The sequence below is a fragment of the Nerophis ophidion genome, linkage group LG06, assembly GCF_033978795.1.
Source record: "Nerophis ophidion isolate RoL-2023_Sa linkage group LG06, RoL_Noph_v1.0, whole genome shotgun sequence".
NCBI classification, from domain to species: domain Eukaryota; kingdom Metazoa; phylum Chordata; class Actinopteri; order Syngnathiformes; family Syngnathidae; genus Nerophis; species Nerophis ophidion.
In genome coordinates, this window is record NC_084616.1 from 69,216,195 (window position 1) to 69,233,166 (window position 16,972).

General features: G+C 39.7%; 1 protein-coding gene across 3 annotated transcripts in view; it reads right to left on the reverse strand.

The window, feature by feature from the left end:
- dmd (dystrophin) overlaps positions 1-16,972 on the reverse strand; it is a 518,793-nt gene that overhangs the window by 362,373 nt on the left and 139,448 nt on the right. For all 3 annotated transcript variants that reach the window (XM_061904726.1, XM_061904725.1, XM_061904723.1), the window contains exon 10: positions 4,945-5,073. In XM_061904726.1, the coding sequence (XP_061760710.1) occupies positions 4,945-5,073 (129 nt within the window). The remainder of the gene's footprint in view (positions 1-4,944; positions 5,074-16,972) is intronic.

Sequence of the window (16,972 nt, forward strand, 5' to 3'; positions counted from 1 at the left end):
TATATCATAAACATAGGAACAAAATATTCAAAAAGCGGAGAAAGACCAACCAACATTAGCCACATCGTTGGTCTAAGCCCTATGTGTCAAAATCAAGGAATGAATAATCTATGGCCCCTGTAATGATATTTGATTAGTATTAGAACCGGCCCGCAGGCCACAGCTGCCTGTTGCTGTTTTCCGTGCATCAATACTCCATTGGTGTTGGTGCTAGGAATTTTCAAAATGGGGTCTCACAGTACATTTTTGGGGTACCACTTTTTTGTAACCATTGTGAAAACAAATGAAACATGTATGCATTATCCTGTTATATCTCACATTCTATATTGTGTTATGGAAAAAGGTTGTCATAAACGTTACTTAAGTTATTAAAAAAACAATACAAAAGAAAACACATGTATTCAGTTCTAAACATTCATTCACTTTCTTCTTTCCCTCATGGATCTAAACTTTATCGCTGCCGGTATTTTTTTCTATATTTTTATTGTAATATTTTCAGAACGAATTTGTTCTATTTTTGGCCAAAGTAGGATTATATTTTACTTTTAATGCCATGATTTTAATAGTTCGGCCCGTGTGTGCACAGATCCTCCATGCGGCCCCTGAGCTAAAATGAGTTTGACACCCCAGGTCTAAGCCATTAAAATTTTTGCGGAATTTGGTTGGTGAAACAATATAATACACACTATCTAGAAGGGTTGCGAATATTTGGGTGTCCCACGATTAGTTTCAATATCGATTCTTGGGGTCACGATTCGATAATATATAGATTTTTTCGATTCAACGCGATTCTCGATTCAAAAACTATATTTTTCCGATTCAAAACGATTCTGTATTCAATCAATACATAGGATTTCAGCAGGATCTACCCCAGTCTGCTGACATGCTTGCAGAGTAGTACATTTTTAAAAAAAAAAAGCTTTTATAATTGTAAAGGACAATGTTTTATCAATTGATTGCAATAATGTAAATTTGTTTTAACTATTAAACGAACCAAAAATATGACTTATTTTATCTTATTGAAAACATTGGACACAGTGTGTTGTCAAGCTTATGAGATGCGATGCAAGTGTAAGCCACTGTGACACTATTGTTTTTTTTTTTTTTTATAAATGTCTAATGATAATGTCAATGAGGGATTTTTAATCACTGCTATGCTGAAAATTTAACTAATATTGATACTGTTGTTGATAATATTCATTTTTGTTTCACTACTTTTGGTTTGTTCTGTGTCTCCTCTCAATTGCCCTGTTTATTGCAGTTCTGAGTGTTTCTGGGTCAGGTTTGGTTTTGGAATTGGATCCAATTGTTATGGAATTGCTGTGTAGTGGTTTGTTGGATTGATAAAAAAAAAAAAAAAAATAGATTTAAAAAAAAAAAAAGACAATCGATTCCGGATCGCACAACGTATTCGAATAGATTTGTTCCCACACCCCTACTATATAGTGTGTAGTATTCATCCTTTTATTATTCTTATTTTTGCTGCTTTCCTGTTAAAGCTTTGTTTTGCAGGTAGTTCTTTCTAATGGAAGAGATGGAACAATAAAGGTATAAATAAAGTCATTATATCAGTGGTTCTTAATCAGGGTACGATCGAACCCTAGGGGTTCGGTGAGTCGGCCTCAGGGGTTCGGTGTAATTTGTTGTGATTTTATGCACTGTCTTATTTTTATTGTTTGAACAAGGTGATGTTCATGCACGGTTGATTTTGTGCACCAGTAAAAAAAAGTATGGTAACACTTTAGTATGGGGAACATATTCACCATTAATTAGTTGTTTATTAACATGCAAATTTGTAACATATTGGTTCTTAACTAGTCTTTAAGTACTTATTAATGCCTTACTCGGCTAGGCCTTATTATAACCCTAACCCTCTAACCCTGACCCTAACCCAACCAAATAACTAACATAGTCTATTACTTACAATATGTTCCCCTAGTGTCCAAATAAATCAAAATTAAGTCTTTGTTACTTAGAATATGTTCCCCTATATCAGGGGTGTCAAACTCAAATACAGAGTGGGCCAAAATTTTAAACTGAACAAAGCCGCGGGCCAAAGTTGAACAAATTAACCTTTAATAGGGACGCAAATGAGTTTTGCATTGAATATTGAACAAGCAAGGCTAATATAACTTTATAGTGACATGCAAAATCCAGTTTCAAATAATAATAATAAAAAAATATCAATGGCATATGAAATAAAACTTTAATAAAAATGGAATGCCTTTTTTCTGTTTGCAGCCTTCTGAGGTAAACATCAACATTTTTTTTCCACAGGCTAATAATACATTTGAAAACAAAATAATAATAATAAATGGATCAAACACTGAAGCCTTTAAGAGAATGTGCATGGATAAAACGTTAATTACTGCTAATTTGCTATAACACATAACTTAATAGTGCAAAATCAACTTTCAAAAAACAAACAAAAAAATCATCAATGGTATATTAAACACAATTTGTTCTCCCGAAATGTGTTTGTCATTTTTGTTTGGTGTGGGTGCACAGTGTGGCGCATATTTGTAACAGTGTTAAAGTTGTTTTTATACGGCCACCCTCAGTGTGACCTGTATGGCTGTTGACCAAGTATGCTTTGCATTCACTTGTGTGTGTGTAAAAGCCGAAAATATTAATGTGACTGGATTCGGCACGCTGTTTGTACAGAGGAAAAGCAGACGTGAACACAGATTAATCACCCAGTTTGGCTGTGATACGACAGAGATATTCAAGTTAAGTGTTTTAGGAGCCTAATTTGCAGAAAGCTAAGGACCAGGCAGCTAGACTTATTTAATGTATATTCCGGAGAACCAACGTCTTCTTCTTGGGGCGGTATAGCTCGGTTGGTAGAGTGGCCGTGCCAGCAACTTGAGGGTTCCAGGTTGTGTCCTTGGGCGAGACACTTTACCCACCTGCTCCCAGTGCCACCCACACTGGTTTAAATGTAACTTAGATATTGGGTTCCACTATGTAAAAGCGCTTTGAGTCACTTGGGGCGGCATAGCTCGGTTGGGAGAGTGGCCATGCCAGCAACTTGAGGGTTGCAGGTTCGATTCCCGCTTGTGTCATCCTAGTTACTGTCGTTGCGTCCTCGGGCAAGACACTTTACCCACCTGCTCCCAGTGCCACCCACACTGGTTTAAATGTAACTTAGATATTGGGTGTCACTATGTAAAGCGCTTTGAGTCACTTGAGAAAAGCACTATATAAATATAATTCACTTCACACTTCACATATCAAATAAAACTTTAATAAAAATGGAATGCCTTTTTTCTGTTTGCAGCCTTCTGAGGTAAACATCAAAAAAAACATTTCCACAGGCTAATAATACATTTGAAAACAAAATAATAATAATAAATGAATCAAACATTGAAGCCTTTAAGTAGCAAGAGAATGTGCATGGATAAAAAGTTAATTACTGCCCAGTTTGCTACACTAATTTTCTATAACACACAACTTAATAGTGCAAAATCAACTTTCAAAAAACAAAAAAAAAATCATCAATGGTATATCAAATACAATTTGTTCTCCCGAAATGTGTTTGTCATTCTTGTTTGGTGTGGGTGCACAGTGTGGCGCATATTTGCAAAAGTGTTAAAGTTGTTTTTATACGGCCACCCTCAGTGTGACCTGTATGGCTGTTGACCAAGTATGCCTTGCATTCACTTGTGTTTGTGTAAAAGCCGCAAATATTAATGTGACTGGATTCGGCACGCTGTTTGTACAGAGGAAAAGCAGACGTGAACACAGATTAATCACCCAGTTTGGCTGTGATACGACAGAGATATTCAAGTTAAGTGTTTTAGGAGCTTAATTTGCAGAAAAATAGGACCAGGAAGCTAGACTTATTTAATGTATATTCCGGAGAACCAACGTCTTCTTCTTGGGGCGGTATAGCTCGGTTGGTAGAGTGGCCGTGCCAGCAACTTGAGGGTTCCAGGTTGTGTCCTTGGGCGAGACACTTTACCCACCTGCTCCCAGTGCCACCCACACTGGTTTGAATGCAACTTAGATATTGGGTTTCACTATGTAAAAGCGCTTTGAGTCACTTAGGGCGGCATAGCTCGGTTGGGAGAGTGGCCGTGCCAGCAACTTGAGGGTTGCAGGTTCGATTCCCGCTTGTGTCATCCTAGTTACTGTCGTTGTGTCCTCGGGCAAGACACTTTACCCACCTGCTCCCAGTGCCACCCACACTGGTTTAAATGTAACTTAGATATTGGGTGTCACTATGTAAAGCGCTTTGAGTCACTTGAGAAAAGCGCTATATAAATATAATTCAATTCAATTCAATAAATATAATTCACTTCACTTGATGACAGGTTGTAGGGGACGCTAAAGGGAGTGCCTTAAAGGCACGCCCCCAATATTGTTGTCCGGGTGGAATTTAGTAGAAATTCGGGAGAATGGTTGATTTTTGGGAGGGGCACTGAACTTTGGGAGTTTCCCGGGAAAATTGGGAGGGTTGGCAAGTAAGAGTATTAGCGGTGAATGCGGTGTTACAGCAGCACCGTCGCTGTATATCGGCAGGCCAGCTCTAATGTTAAGTTGATATTGCCTCAAGGGCCAAATAAAATTACACGACGGGCCAAATTTGGCCCGCGGGCCAGAGTTTGACACCCATGCCCTATACTAAAGTGTTACCAAAAACATAAACATTTTATTTTTCACTAAAGAAGGGTTGGGTGAGTGTGCATATGGAACTGTTGGGGTTCGGTGCCTCCAACAAGGTTAAGAACCACAGAACTATATAGAATAAGTATATATAAAGTAAACAAGTATATTTAAGTTATTTGTTCATATTTGTTTTATGAAAACACCATGAATTAGGATCATAGCACAAACGAGGACTTGGACAGAGACTTTGCTGATGGACATTTGGACACAGCAGCACAAACAGATGGACATGGAGGTGTAGCGTGGGGTGTTAGCATGGTGTGGCACACAGACCTGCTCAGTAAAGCGTCTCCTCTTTTGCTCAGGCGACTGGACATAGGCCGCCTGGGTGTAGGCGTAGCTTTTATAGCGAGGCTGAGGGGAGGGAGTCTGCACTCGGCCCTGAGCCACGCTCACTGTGATCTGAGAGCCAGACAGAAGACACAGTTGGACGGGGGCAAGACAGCAAAAGGCAGGTGGTAGAGGACGGCAAGACAGGTGAAGAACGCACCACACGGAAGGGATGAACACAAGAATGCAGACATGATAGAGAGAAGAGAAGAGAAAAAAAATTAAAGACTTTAGCTAAGGGGTCACCAACGCGGTGCTCGCGGGCACCAGGTAGCCCGTAAGGACCAGATGAGTCGCCCGCTGGCCTGTTCTAAAAATAGCTCAAATAGCAGCACTTACCAGTGAGCTGCCTCTATTTTTTTACATTTTATTTATTTACTAGCAAGCTGGTCTCGCTTTGCTCGACATTTTTAATTCTTAGAGAGACAAAACTCAAATAGAATTTGAAAATCCAAGAAAATATTTTAAAGACTTGGTCTTCACTTATTTAAATATTTTTTTTTTTTTTTTACTTTGCTTCTTATAACTTTAAGAGACAATTTTAGAGAAAAAATACAACCTTAAAAATGATTTTAGGATTTTAAAACACATATACCTTTTTGCCTTTTAAAATCCTTCCTCTTCTTTCCTGACAATTTAAATCAATGTTCAAGTATTTTTTTTATTATTATTATTATTGTGAGAATAATAAATACATTTTAATTTCATTCTTCATTTTAGCTTCTGTTTTTTCGACAAAGAATATTTGTGAAATATTTCTTCAAACTTATGATTAAAATTTCAAAAAAAATATTCTGGCAAATCTAGAAAATATGTAGAATCAAATTTAAATCTTAATTTTTCTTCCTCCAAATACAACTAGTTGAGTTTATACCAAAATGGATACATGGATGATACAGCAGAGGATTGGGAGAATGTCATGTGGTCAGATGAAACCACAATACAACTTTTTGGTATAAACTCAACTCGTCGTGTTTGGAGGAAGAAGAATACTGAGTTGCATCCCAAGAACACCATACCTACTGTGAAGCATGGGGGTGGAAACATCATGCTTTGGGGCTGTTTTTCTGCTAAGGGGACAGGACGATTGATCCGTGTTAAGGAAAGAATAAAATGCGGCCATGTATCGTGAGATTTTGAGCCAAAACCTCCTTCCACCAGTGAGAGTTTTGAATGGTTGACCAAATACTTATTTTCCACCATAATTTACAAATAAATTCTTTAAAATTCCTACAATGGGAGTTTCTGGATTTTTTTTTCACATTCTGTCTCTCACAGTTGAAGTGTACCTATGATGAAAATTACAGACCTCTGTCATCATTTTAAGTGGGAGAACTTGCACAATCGGTGGCTGACTAAATACTTTTTTGCCTCACTGTAATTCTGGAACCTACATTCAATACATTTAATGTCGCTGGTTGACTTCCAATGTGTCCTAACTTCAAAACAATCATCCATCTATCCATTCATCCATCCATCTTCTACCGCTTATCCCTCTCTGGGTTGCGGGGGTGGCTAGAGCCTAACTATCCCAGCTGCACCCGAGTGGAAGGCAAGTACACCCTGGACACAGATAGACAACATTCACACTCACATTCACACACTAGGACATTTTGTTTAGTGTTGCTAATCAACTTGTGCATGTCTTTGGAGGATGAAATCGCTCCCATTGGGGTAGAGGCGAGGTACACTCTGGACAAGTCGCCACCTCATCGCAGGGCCAACACAGACACTTACATTATAATACGAAAATAATTTGTTGCAGATTTCTCGCTCCCAAATTTGTGGAACGTGTCCCAACGTGTTTTATCGCGATAGGACAAAAGAATTACAATCTCTATCGTTGGCCAAGTGTACTTAGTTATATCGTCTTCTTGTTTGAATGTATTTTTACAATTTGCCATGGGCCGCTACAAAACAAACTGAGACCCACAAATGTCCCCCAGGGAGCACTTTGGACATCCCTGGCTTGCACACTACCATGTGGGTCACAAAGTAGAATGGCTCTTTGTGTGTTTTGAATCCAAAACAAATGTCAGATTCTGAAGGATGCACAATGCTGCACTGATTCAAGGCCTACTGAAATGAGATTTTCTTATTTAAACGGGGATAGCAGGTCCATTCTATGTGTCATACTTGATCATTTCGCGATATTGCCATATTTTTGCTGAGAGGATTTAGTAGAGAACATCGACGATAAAGTTCGCAACTTTTGGTCTGCTAATAGAAAAGTCTTGCCTTTACCAGAAGTCGCAGACGATGACATCACCCGTGTGAGGGCTCCTCACGTCCTCACATTGTTTTTAATGGGAGCCTCCAACAAAAAGAGCTATTCGGACCGAGAAGACGACAATTTCCCCATTAATTTGAGTGAAGATGAAAGATTTGTGGATGATGATATTGATAGCGAAGGACTACAAAAAAATAAAAATAAATAAATAAAGTTTAAAAAAAAAAAAAAAGGCGATTGCATTGGGACGGATTCAGATGTTTTTAGACACATTTACTAGGATAATTCTGGGAAATCCCTTATCTTTCTCTTGTGTTGCTAGTGTTTTAATGAGATTAAATAGTACCTGATAGTCGGAGGGGTGTGTCCACGGGTGTCTGAGGGAAGTCGACGGCAGCTGCACGGACGGCGCAAGCTCAGCTAACCTCCGGTAAGAGGCGATTTTTTACCACAATTTTCTCACTGAAACCTGCCGGTTGACAAGTGGTCGGGAACCATGTTGGCTTGACCGCTCTGATCCATAGTAAAGCTTCACCTCTGGGAATTTTAAACAAGGAATCACCGTGTGTTTGTGTGGCTAAAGGCTAAAGCTTCCCACCTCCATCTTTCTACTTTGACTTCTCCATTATTAATTGAACAAATTGCAAAAGATTCAGCAACACAGATGTCCAGAATACGACAACTTTTAGCCGCAAATATGTCCTGACAGTCCGTGACGTCAGGACATATTTTATACACCCCGCTAGCAGCAAACCCCGCCACCCCCCACAGACCCCGTGCGTCGGTTCAGGTGGGCAAGGTTGGGGGCGTGTGGGTGTAAAATATATTCAGGATTTGTCACGGATGCAAAGGATTCTGGGTGTTTGTTGTGTTGCGTTTATGTTGTGTTACTGTGAGGATGTTCTCCCGAAATGTGTTTGTCATTTTTGTTTGGTGTGGCTTCACAGCGTGGCACATATTACTAAGAGTGTTAAAATTGTTTATATCACAACCATTAGTGTACTCTGTATCACCCAGTATGCCTTTCAATCTTGTACGTGTGATCGCGGAAGCTGCACACAACATGTTGCCGGTCTATCAATCGGTTTGTACATGTTGTTGAAGGTGTCAAAGGCAATTGCTTCATAGCACGCCCATATTCTTGTCATCAGGATGAACATCTTTGGATATTCGCGAGAACGTTAGCAGCTCCTATTATCTTCTTTACTCTGTGAAACAGGTTTATATAGCTCTTTGAGTGGTAAAGGTGGCCAGCCTCTGATGTATTTCAACGGGCGGGTGGGGGGCGGTTGCGGTTCTGATAAAAAAAATGTTTCGGGTGAACGACGACGTTGGTGATGCGGTTGCGGATGATATAATTGCCTATCCGCGCATCTCTAGTGTCCTGCATTATTGATCTTTGAGGGCTTTATTGCTAAATAAAGGAACTCTCATGAAGGAATCAATAAAGTACTATCTATCTATCTATCTATCTAAATACTGCATATTTCATTTTTACTATAAAAAACAAAGATGTTTTTAACAGAAAAGGCATAAAACCTTATTTGTTATACTTTATATCAACCTCAAGATGATATACAGATTTACTGTAAGTATTGAATAAAAAAATAATAATAATTTGACTTATTCTTAACATTTTAGTGAGTGAGACCCTCTATGCTCCCCAGGAGCCCGAAGAATTAAAAAAAAAAAATCAATTTATTTTGCTATGATTTGAAAATGAAAAATATCAAAATCGTCCCCGCATGTTTAAATTTTTCCGTGTGCGGCCCTCTGTGGAAAAAGTTTGTATACCCCTGCTGTGGTGAATCAAAAACAGCATACCACAGGTGGTGGAGTGGTCGTCTCCCAAACTATAAGATGTGGGTTTGATTCCCAGTCCCCTGGTGGCCATGTGTAAGTATTCTTACAGTAAGATAATGACCTTCCTCTTGTTGTTGTGCCATCGCTGCAAAAACAAGGTAAATGGTCTGTATTTGGATAGCGCTTTACTATACCTGGAATAATACCCAAGGCGATTTAAAGTATCCGTCACATTGACCCATTCACACACTGACGGCAGACCTTGTCTAAGTGCATTGATGTGCTCAAACACATTTACCATTTTACCACAAACAAGTTATTAGTAAAAAAAATAAAAATAAAGCTGACTTAACAGCCATAAACCTTAAAAGCAGAAGTCTGGGACTGATACAGGGAGGCAGTGACAGCTTAGCTCTAATAATGACAGATGAGGGGGTAGAAAGATAATACTAACTCCTGCTCTTCTTCCCCAGGCTCTGGTTTTATTGAGTACTTGTCTGCTTGCTCTTTATGTCTGCATTGGACACCTTTATTCGCCACGCATGCTGTTGAAACAGACACTTTTTCCCCTTCGTTTGCAGGGAGGGCTGACGCAGCCGTTAAGCGCAGTGAGGTAATAATATTAGCAGCCATTACTTCCAGTAAGCACTCTCGGCTGTGATTCAGTCCTGATAGCAGGACACTGACCTCAGCATTACTGAGCATTAAAAGGTTACAGCCGGTAGATCAAATTTACTATTTGAAATTTGATCTACAGTACACCATGCCCCATGGCAGCTTCTACTCAGAGTCCGTCTCAATTTGCAGTTCATTGCCTTCCAATGCTCATGACCATTAAACCTACAGAAATTGAGAGGAAAATATGGCAGCTGTAATCTCCTCATACTTGCCAACCCTCCTGAAATTCAGCGCCTCTCCCGAAAACCTCCCGGAATACATTTTCTACCGAAATTTAGCTGGAGCTGGAGGCCACGCCCCCTCCAGCTCAAACATGCTCAGTTCGAAGCTTGAAAGGGAGGATTGCAGGCGGATCTGACGGCATTTGAAGTCATTTTTAAAAACGACTGCTAATCCTCCTCCTTTTCGACTGGACGACCGCGGAGAATTAAAGTAGGAACACTTCGGAGGCAGAAGTTCATTAAGAGGGGCGGACTCACCGGCTCTTGGCCATGTTTCCGTCACACAGAGAAAGACAAGTCCGCGTAAAGTGAAGAAATCCTTCAGGATAAACGTTTTGTTTGTCAAAAATCTTGCGTTCACAAGATCCAACCTGGTGGGGGCCAGCACGTCCAAGGGCACAGCTAATCCAGGTGGGGCCCGACACACAGCCCGCAGGTGGCGGGGGAGAGGAGCCACGAGGCAGGAAAGAAAGGCAGGAATCCAGCCAGGTGAAAAAGCTGACTGGGACGTCGAAAAACCAACGTCGAAGTTGATCATATCAGTGGGAAAGGGACAAAGATCCAACAGTGTTTGGCGGTCATACACAAGCAGTGAGCTGACAGACGAAAATAGACGCAAACAACACAAAAACAAACAGAGCTGACAGCGAGAGACGGCAGGGCAAAGCACATACGGGCGCCATCTTGTGGAAACTCAGAAGTGACGTTACTCAAATAGTGAAAGGTAAGTGTTGCTGTTGTTTTTTTAGTAACCAGCAAGCACAGTACAGTTAGTAGAACAACTGTGTTTTTATTACTGTGTATTTGATAGGTGCCGTCTGAAATTCAATTATTTATATATATATATATATATATATATATATATATATATATATATATATATATATGAAATACTTGAGTTGGTGAATTGGCTGTAAATATACTCTCCTCTTAACCATGCCCCCCGCCCCAACCACGCCCCCAAACCACGTCTCCGCCCCCCAACCCCACCTCCCGAAATCGGAATTCTCAAGGTAGGCAAGTATGAATCTCCTCTTCCATTCCTCAGAAAACACTTCCCACAAGATGTGCGAGCTAATCCCAAATGTTGTAACTAACTGCTGCGCACAAAAAAGTTGTATGAAATGGGGTGAAATGTGCACAAACCGAGGTGTTTGTAGAACAATTTAATGCAGAAAAGGTTGCGTATTTCCGAGCACTCTTTCGACCAAGCATAGAGCTCACGCACAGTTTTCCAGACATGGAAATCAACAACACTCATACTCACATAAAAAAAAAAAAAACATATTTTACGATAGATACACATTCTAATTCTGGATGCATTGTATATTTATTTGATAGAGCTTCAATATTAAAATATAAAGCTTTATTAATGTAGTTATATTGTAAGTGTAGTTATAAAATGGTGAGTCATTAAAGTATATAGGACAAAACCTATATAAATAGGTTTGTCTCTGACTTTATATGTGGCCAAACAATGAAAACAATTTTAAGACTAAAGACCACCAATTATGGATCGCAGCACAATATTTTGTTGGATAAAATCATACAGTGAATTTAGGAAACTATTACATTTAACATTGTTCAATACATTTACACATTGTGTGTTTATAACACAGTTAAAGTACAAAAGTTTGGATTGCGTCAGCATATACCAAAAGAATTATAATTATTACTACCACTCAACATTTTTTATATGATAAACAACTGTACAACATTTTGCCAATAATGTATTGAAATTATCTTGTATGCGTTCCGATTGCCCACAAGAGTTTTAAATATTGTTCATGGTGACTACTTTGGTCATTTAACAAAATGTCTGCTTTGATTACATGACAAAATAAGAACGTATACTGTAAATAATACAACATTTATTGTATCTCAGACTTGGCAAACGGAATTCGAAAACTTGGAACAGGCAACAGTTCTCACTTAGCTGACAATATGCCCATGAAATCTGGTAAATAACTATTCAAAAAGCGCCAACAATACTTCATTTACATTTTGTGACTTGAATATTAACCAAGTATTAGTGATATTGTTATTATAAGCGCGAATGCAGACAAAATGTTCATAGCAGTGCCGTGATCACTTCCATGTGTCCCTATGTTTACATCATCCAGAGGTTTGCTGTTTCTTTGCTTCCCTGCTCCCTGTAAGTGTATTGTACAAACCCCGTTTCCATATGACTTGGGAAATTGTGTTAGATGTAAATATAAACGGAATACAATGATTTGCAAATAATTTTCAACCCATATTCAGTTGAATATGCTACAAAGACAACATATTTGATGTTCAAACTGGTAAACATTTTTTTTTGTAAATAATCATTAACTTTAGAATTTGATGCCAGCAACACGTGACAAAGAAGTTGGGAAAGGTTGCAATGAATACTGATAAAGTTGAGGAATGCTCATCAAACACTCATTTGGAACATCCCACAGGTGTGCAGGATAATTGGGAACAGGTGGGTGCCATGATTGGGTTGATTGATTGATTGATTGATACTTTTATTAGTAGTTTGCACAGTACAGTACATATTCCGTACAATTGACCACTAAATGGTAACACCCGAATAAGTTTTTCAACTTGTTTAAGTCGGGGTCCACGTTAATCAATTCATGGTAGAAAGTTACGACGAGGATGGGATAAAAACAGCTTCCCAAAAAATGCTCAGTCTTTCACAAGAAAGGATGGGGAGAGGTACACCCCTTGGTCCACAACTGCGTGAGCAAATAGTCAAACAACGTTTTTCAAAGTGCAATTGCAAGAAATTTAGGGACTTCAACATCTACGGTCCATAATATCATTAAAGAGTTCCGAGAATCTGGAGAAATCACTCCACGTAAGCAGCATGGCCGGAAACCAACATTGAATGACCAAGACCTTTGATCCCCCAGAAGGCACTGTATCAAAAACTGACATCAATCTCTAAAGGATATCACCACATGGGCTCAGGAACACTTCAGAAAACCACTCTCACTAAATACAGTTGGTCGCTACATCTGTAAGTGCAAGTTAAAGCTCTACTTTGCAAAGCAAAAGCCATTTATCAACAACATCCAGAAACGCCGCCGGCTTCTCTGGGCCCGAGATCATCTAAGATGGACTGATGCAAAGTGGAAAAGTGTTCTGTGGTCTGAGGAATCCACATTTCAAATTGTTTTGGAAATATTCGACATTGTGTCATCTGGACCAAAGGGGAAGCGAACCATCCAGACTGTTATCGACGCAAAGTTGAAAAGCCAGCATCTGTGATGGTATGGGGGTGCATTAATGCCCAAGGCATGGGTAACTTACACATATGTGAAGGCACCATTAATGCTGAAAGGTAAATACAGGTTTTGGAACCACATATACTGCCATCTAAGCGCAGTCTTTTTAATGGCCGCGCCTGCTTATTTCAGCAAGACAATGCCAAGCCACATTCAGCACGTGTTACAACAGCGTGGCTTCGTAAAAAAAAAAAAGAGTGCGGGTACTTTCCTGGCCCGCCTGCAGTCCAGACCTGTCTCCCATCGAGAATGTGTGGCGCAGCATGAAGCATAAAATACGACAGCGGAGACCCCGGACTGTTGAAAGACTGAAGCTCTACATAAAACAAGAATGGGAAAGAATTCCACTTTCAAAGCTTCAACAATTAGTTTTCTCGGTTCCCAAATGTTTATTGAGTGTTGTTCAAAGAAAAGGTGATGTAACACGTGTTGCAGCCATGAAGTTCTAAGTTAATTATTATTTGCAAAAAAAAAATTAAGTTTATGAGTTTGAATATCAACTATCTTGTCTTTGTAGTGCATTCAACTGAATATGGGTTGAAAAGGATTTGCAAATCATTGTATTCCGTTTATATTTACATCTAATACAATTTCCCAACTCATATGGAAACGGGGTTTGTATTTGAGTGGTATTGTTAATATAAGAATACATAACATATGCAGCAACAAATATGATTTTTATCAAACCAAATATTGCACTGCAGTCCATATATTTTTGGCCTTTAACCCTAAAAAAATAAATGTTCACTGTGTAGCTAATGCTATACACCACATATTTATATAGTAGAGCCGTGTAACTGCTACAAACTGCACGTTTCAGTGTACATTTCCATGTTCCTCATACTTCCAAGCCCTGTTTGCTACTCTTCCTGCTTGCCATGATGCGTCAATGAAACTATTTGCTACTAGTTTGTTTTTTCACGGAGCTCTTCATTTTCTGTCCGCATTTTTTTCTTGCTGTCTTGTTTGTGCTTACCATCTTTTTTCGCATGCACGCTTTGTGTGTACTCTCAAAGGTACAAAAATGTAATATTTCTCTGAAAGTTATGAGAGTGGTCTACTTCTGCTCTTTCAGAACTGTGACACGGAGAAATGATGTGGAACAGCTAAAGATTTTCATTATAAAATGAGGCCCTAATTGAAGCTCAACATCAGGGCTCCTCTCACACTTTTAATCCGCCAATCAATTTTCCCATCAGCTTCAAGGCTGTATCAAGTTCGATGTCTCTGCAAGCTAAACACCCATGTCTCTGTTGACAGCTGGATTTCAAGCTAGACCATCTGCATTAAAGGCCTACTGAAACCCACTACTACCGACCACATAGTCTGATAGTTTATATATCAATGATGAAATATTAACATTACAACACATGCCAATACGGCCTTTTTAGTTTACTAAATTACGATTTTAAATTTCCCGCGAAGTGTCCTGTTGAAAACGTCGGGGAATGATGACGCTTATGTTGACGCGTGCTTATGACGTTATTGGTTGTGGCGGACATTTTATCCCGGCACCACTCACGGCTAAAAGTCGTCCGATTTAAATCGCATAATTACACAGTATTTTGGACTTCTGTGTTGCTGAATCTTTTGCAATTTGTTCAATTAATAATGGAGACGTCAAAGAAGAAAGATGTAGGTGGGAAGCGGTCTATTTCGGCCGGCTGTAGCAACACAAACACAGCCGGTGTTTTTTTGTTTGTTGTGAAGCTTTAATATGGAACAGAGCGGTCAAGCGAACATGTTTCTCTACCACATGTCAAACGGCAGGTTTCGGTGAGAAAATGGTGGTAATAAGTTGGCTCTTACCGTAAACATGAGCGGAGCTTGTGTCGTTCTTCCTGCAGCTGTCAAACAGGCAGCTACGACTTTCTTGGCTCCTCCATGGCTTCGCTCAGAGACACTGGCAGTCACCACACCCCTCCGACTTTCAGGTATGACTTTATAATCTCACTAAAACACTAGTAACACAATAAGCAGATAAGGGATTTTCCAGAATTATCCCAGTAAATGTGTCTAATAACATCTGAATCGCTCCTGCCCTCGTCTTTTTTTTATTTTTTTTTTAATAAATTCTAGTCCTTCACTCTCACTCCTCATCCACGAATCTTTCATCCTCGCTCCAATTAACGGGGAAATTGTCGCTTTTTCGGTCAGAATCGCTCGCGCTGCCGGTGTCTATGATTGTAATCAATGTGCGGATGTGAGTTGCCGTCACACCGGTGACGTCATGCGCACATCGGCTTCTACTTCCGGTACAGGCAAGGCTTTTTTTTTATTAGCGACCAAAATTTGCGAACTTTATCGTCAATGTTCTCTACTAAATCCTTTCAGCAAAAATATGGCGATATCGCGAAATTATCAAGTATGACAAATAGAATGGACCTGCTATCCCTGTTTAAATAAGAAATTCTCATTTCAGTAAGCCTTTAAGGCTGCATCACTGCCAGGTCATTCCAGGCAGTCTAATGAGCTCTCCATGATACATCACTTTTGAATATAACCATGTAAGCATGGCCCTAATGAGTCATTTATACACTTGAGCACAGGAAGTGAACAAAAGTGTTAGCAATTGCTTTGTAATAGAAAAGGGGAAGGATTAAATAAACTCTGCTTCTTCCTATTTCTTTTCGAACATGTTGAAAAGAGAAACTTGAAATTGGGATATATCATGTTGTGACTGTATGCATGTTCAAAGTAGGGCGGGACGATATATCGCGGGTTTGTCTCTGTGCGATATAGAAAATGACTATATCGTAACATTCGAGTATATGTTCTCACGCTGTTGCTTTTAGCTGCGGGCATTACACTACAGGCGTTTCTCACTCTTTCTCGTCTCTCCTTCTCACGGAGACGTAAAACAAGCCCGCCGTTAGGGACATTATTCAGAATTACCTCGTACTGCTGAAGTGCTCTACCATAAACAACTGAAATGTTTTCTCTCACACACTACTGAAAGGCTCTCATACTCACTACTCAAAACCTCTAATACACACTACTGAAATGCTCTCACATAAACGACTGAAATGCTCTCACATAAACGTTGCGGGGGGCGCTGCCGCCTATCTCAGCTACAATCGGGAGGGAGGCGGCGTACATCCTGGACAGGTCGCCACCTCATCGCAGGGCGCCGTTAGGGACATTATTCAGAATTACCTCTTACTACTGAAATGCTCTACCATAAACAACTGAAATGTTTTCTCTCACACACTACTGAAAGGCTCTCATACACACTTCTCGAAACCTCTAATACACACTACTGAAATGCTCTCACATAAACGTTGCGGGGGGCGCTGGCGCCTATCTCAGCTACAATCCGGAGGAAGGCGGCGTACATCCTGGGCAAGTCGCCACCTCATCGAAGGGCGCCGTTAGGGACATTATTCAGAATTACCTCTTACTACTGAAATGCTCTACCATAAACAACTGAAATGTTTTCTCTCACACACTACTGAAAGGCTCTCATACACACTACTCAAAACCTCTAATACACACTACTGAAATGCTGTCACATAAACGACTGAAATGTTTTTTCTCTCACACACACTACTGAAACACTCTCTTACACACCTATGAAACACTCATGCACACTACTGAAGTGCTCTCACACGAACAACTGAAATGTTTTTCTCTCACACACTACTGAAATACTCTCATACATACTACTGAAACTGTCAAAGTTAGTTGTTGACAAACCCCAAGATGCAGAGAAGGAGGGAGGCATTTTGCAGGAAAACATGATTTAATAAAAATACTAAGACAAA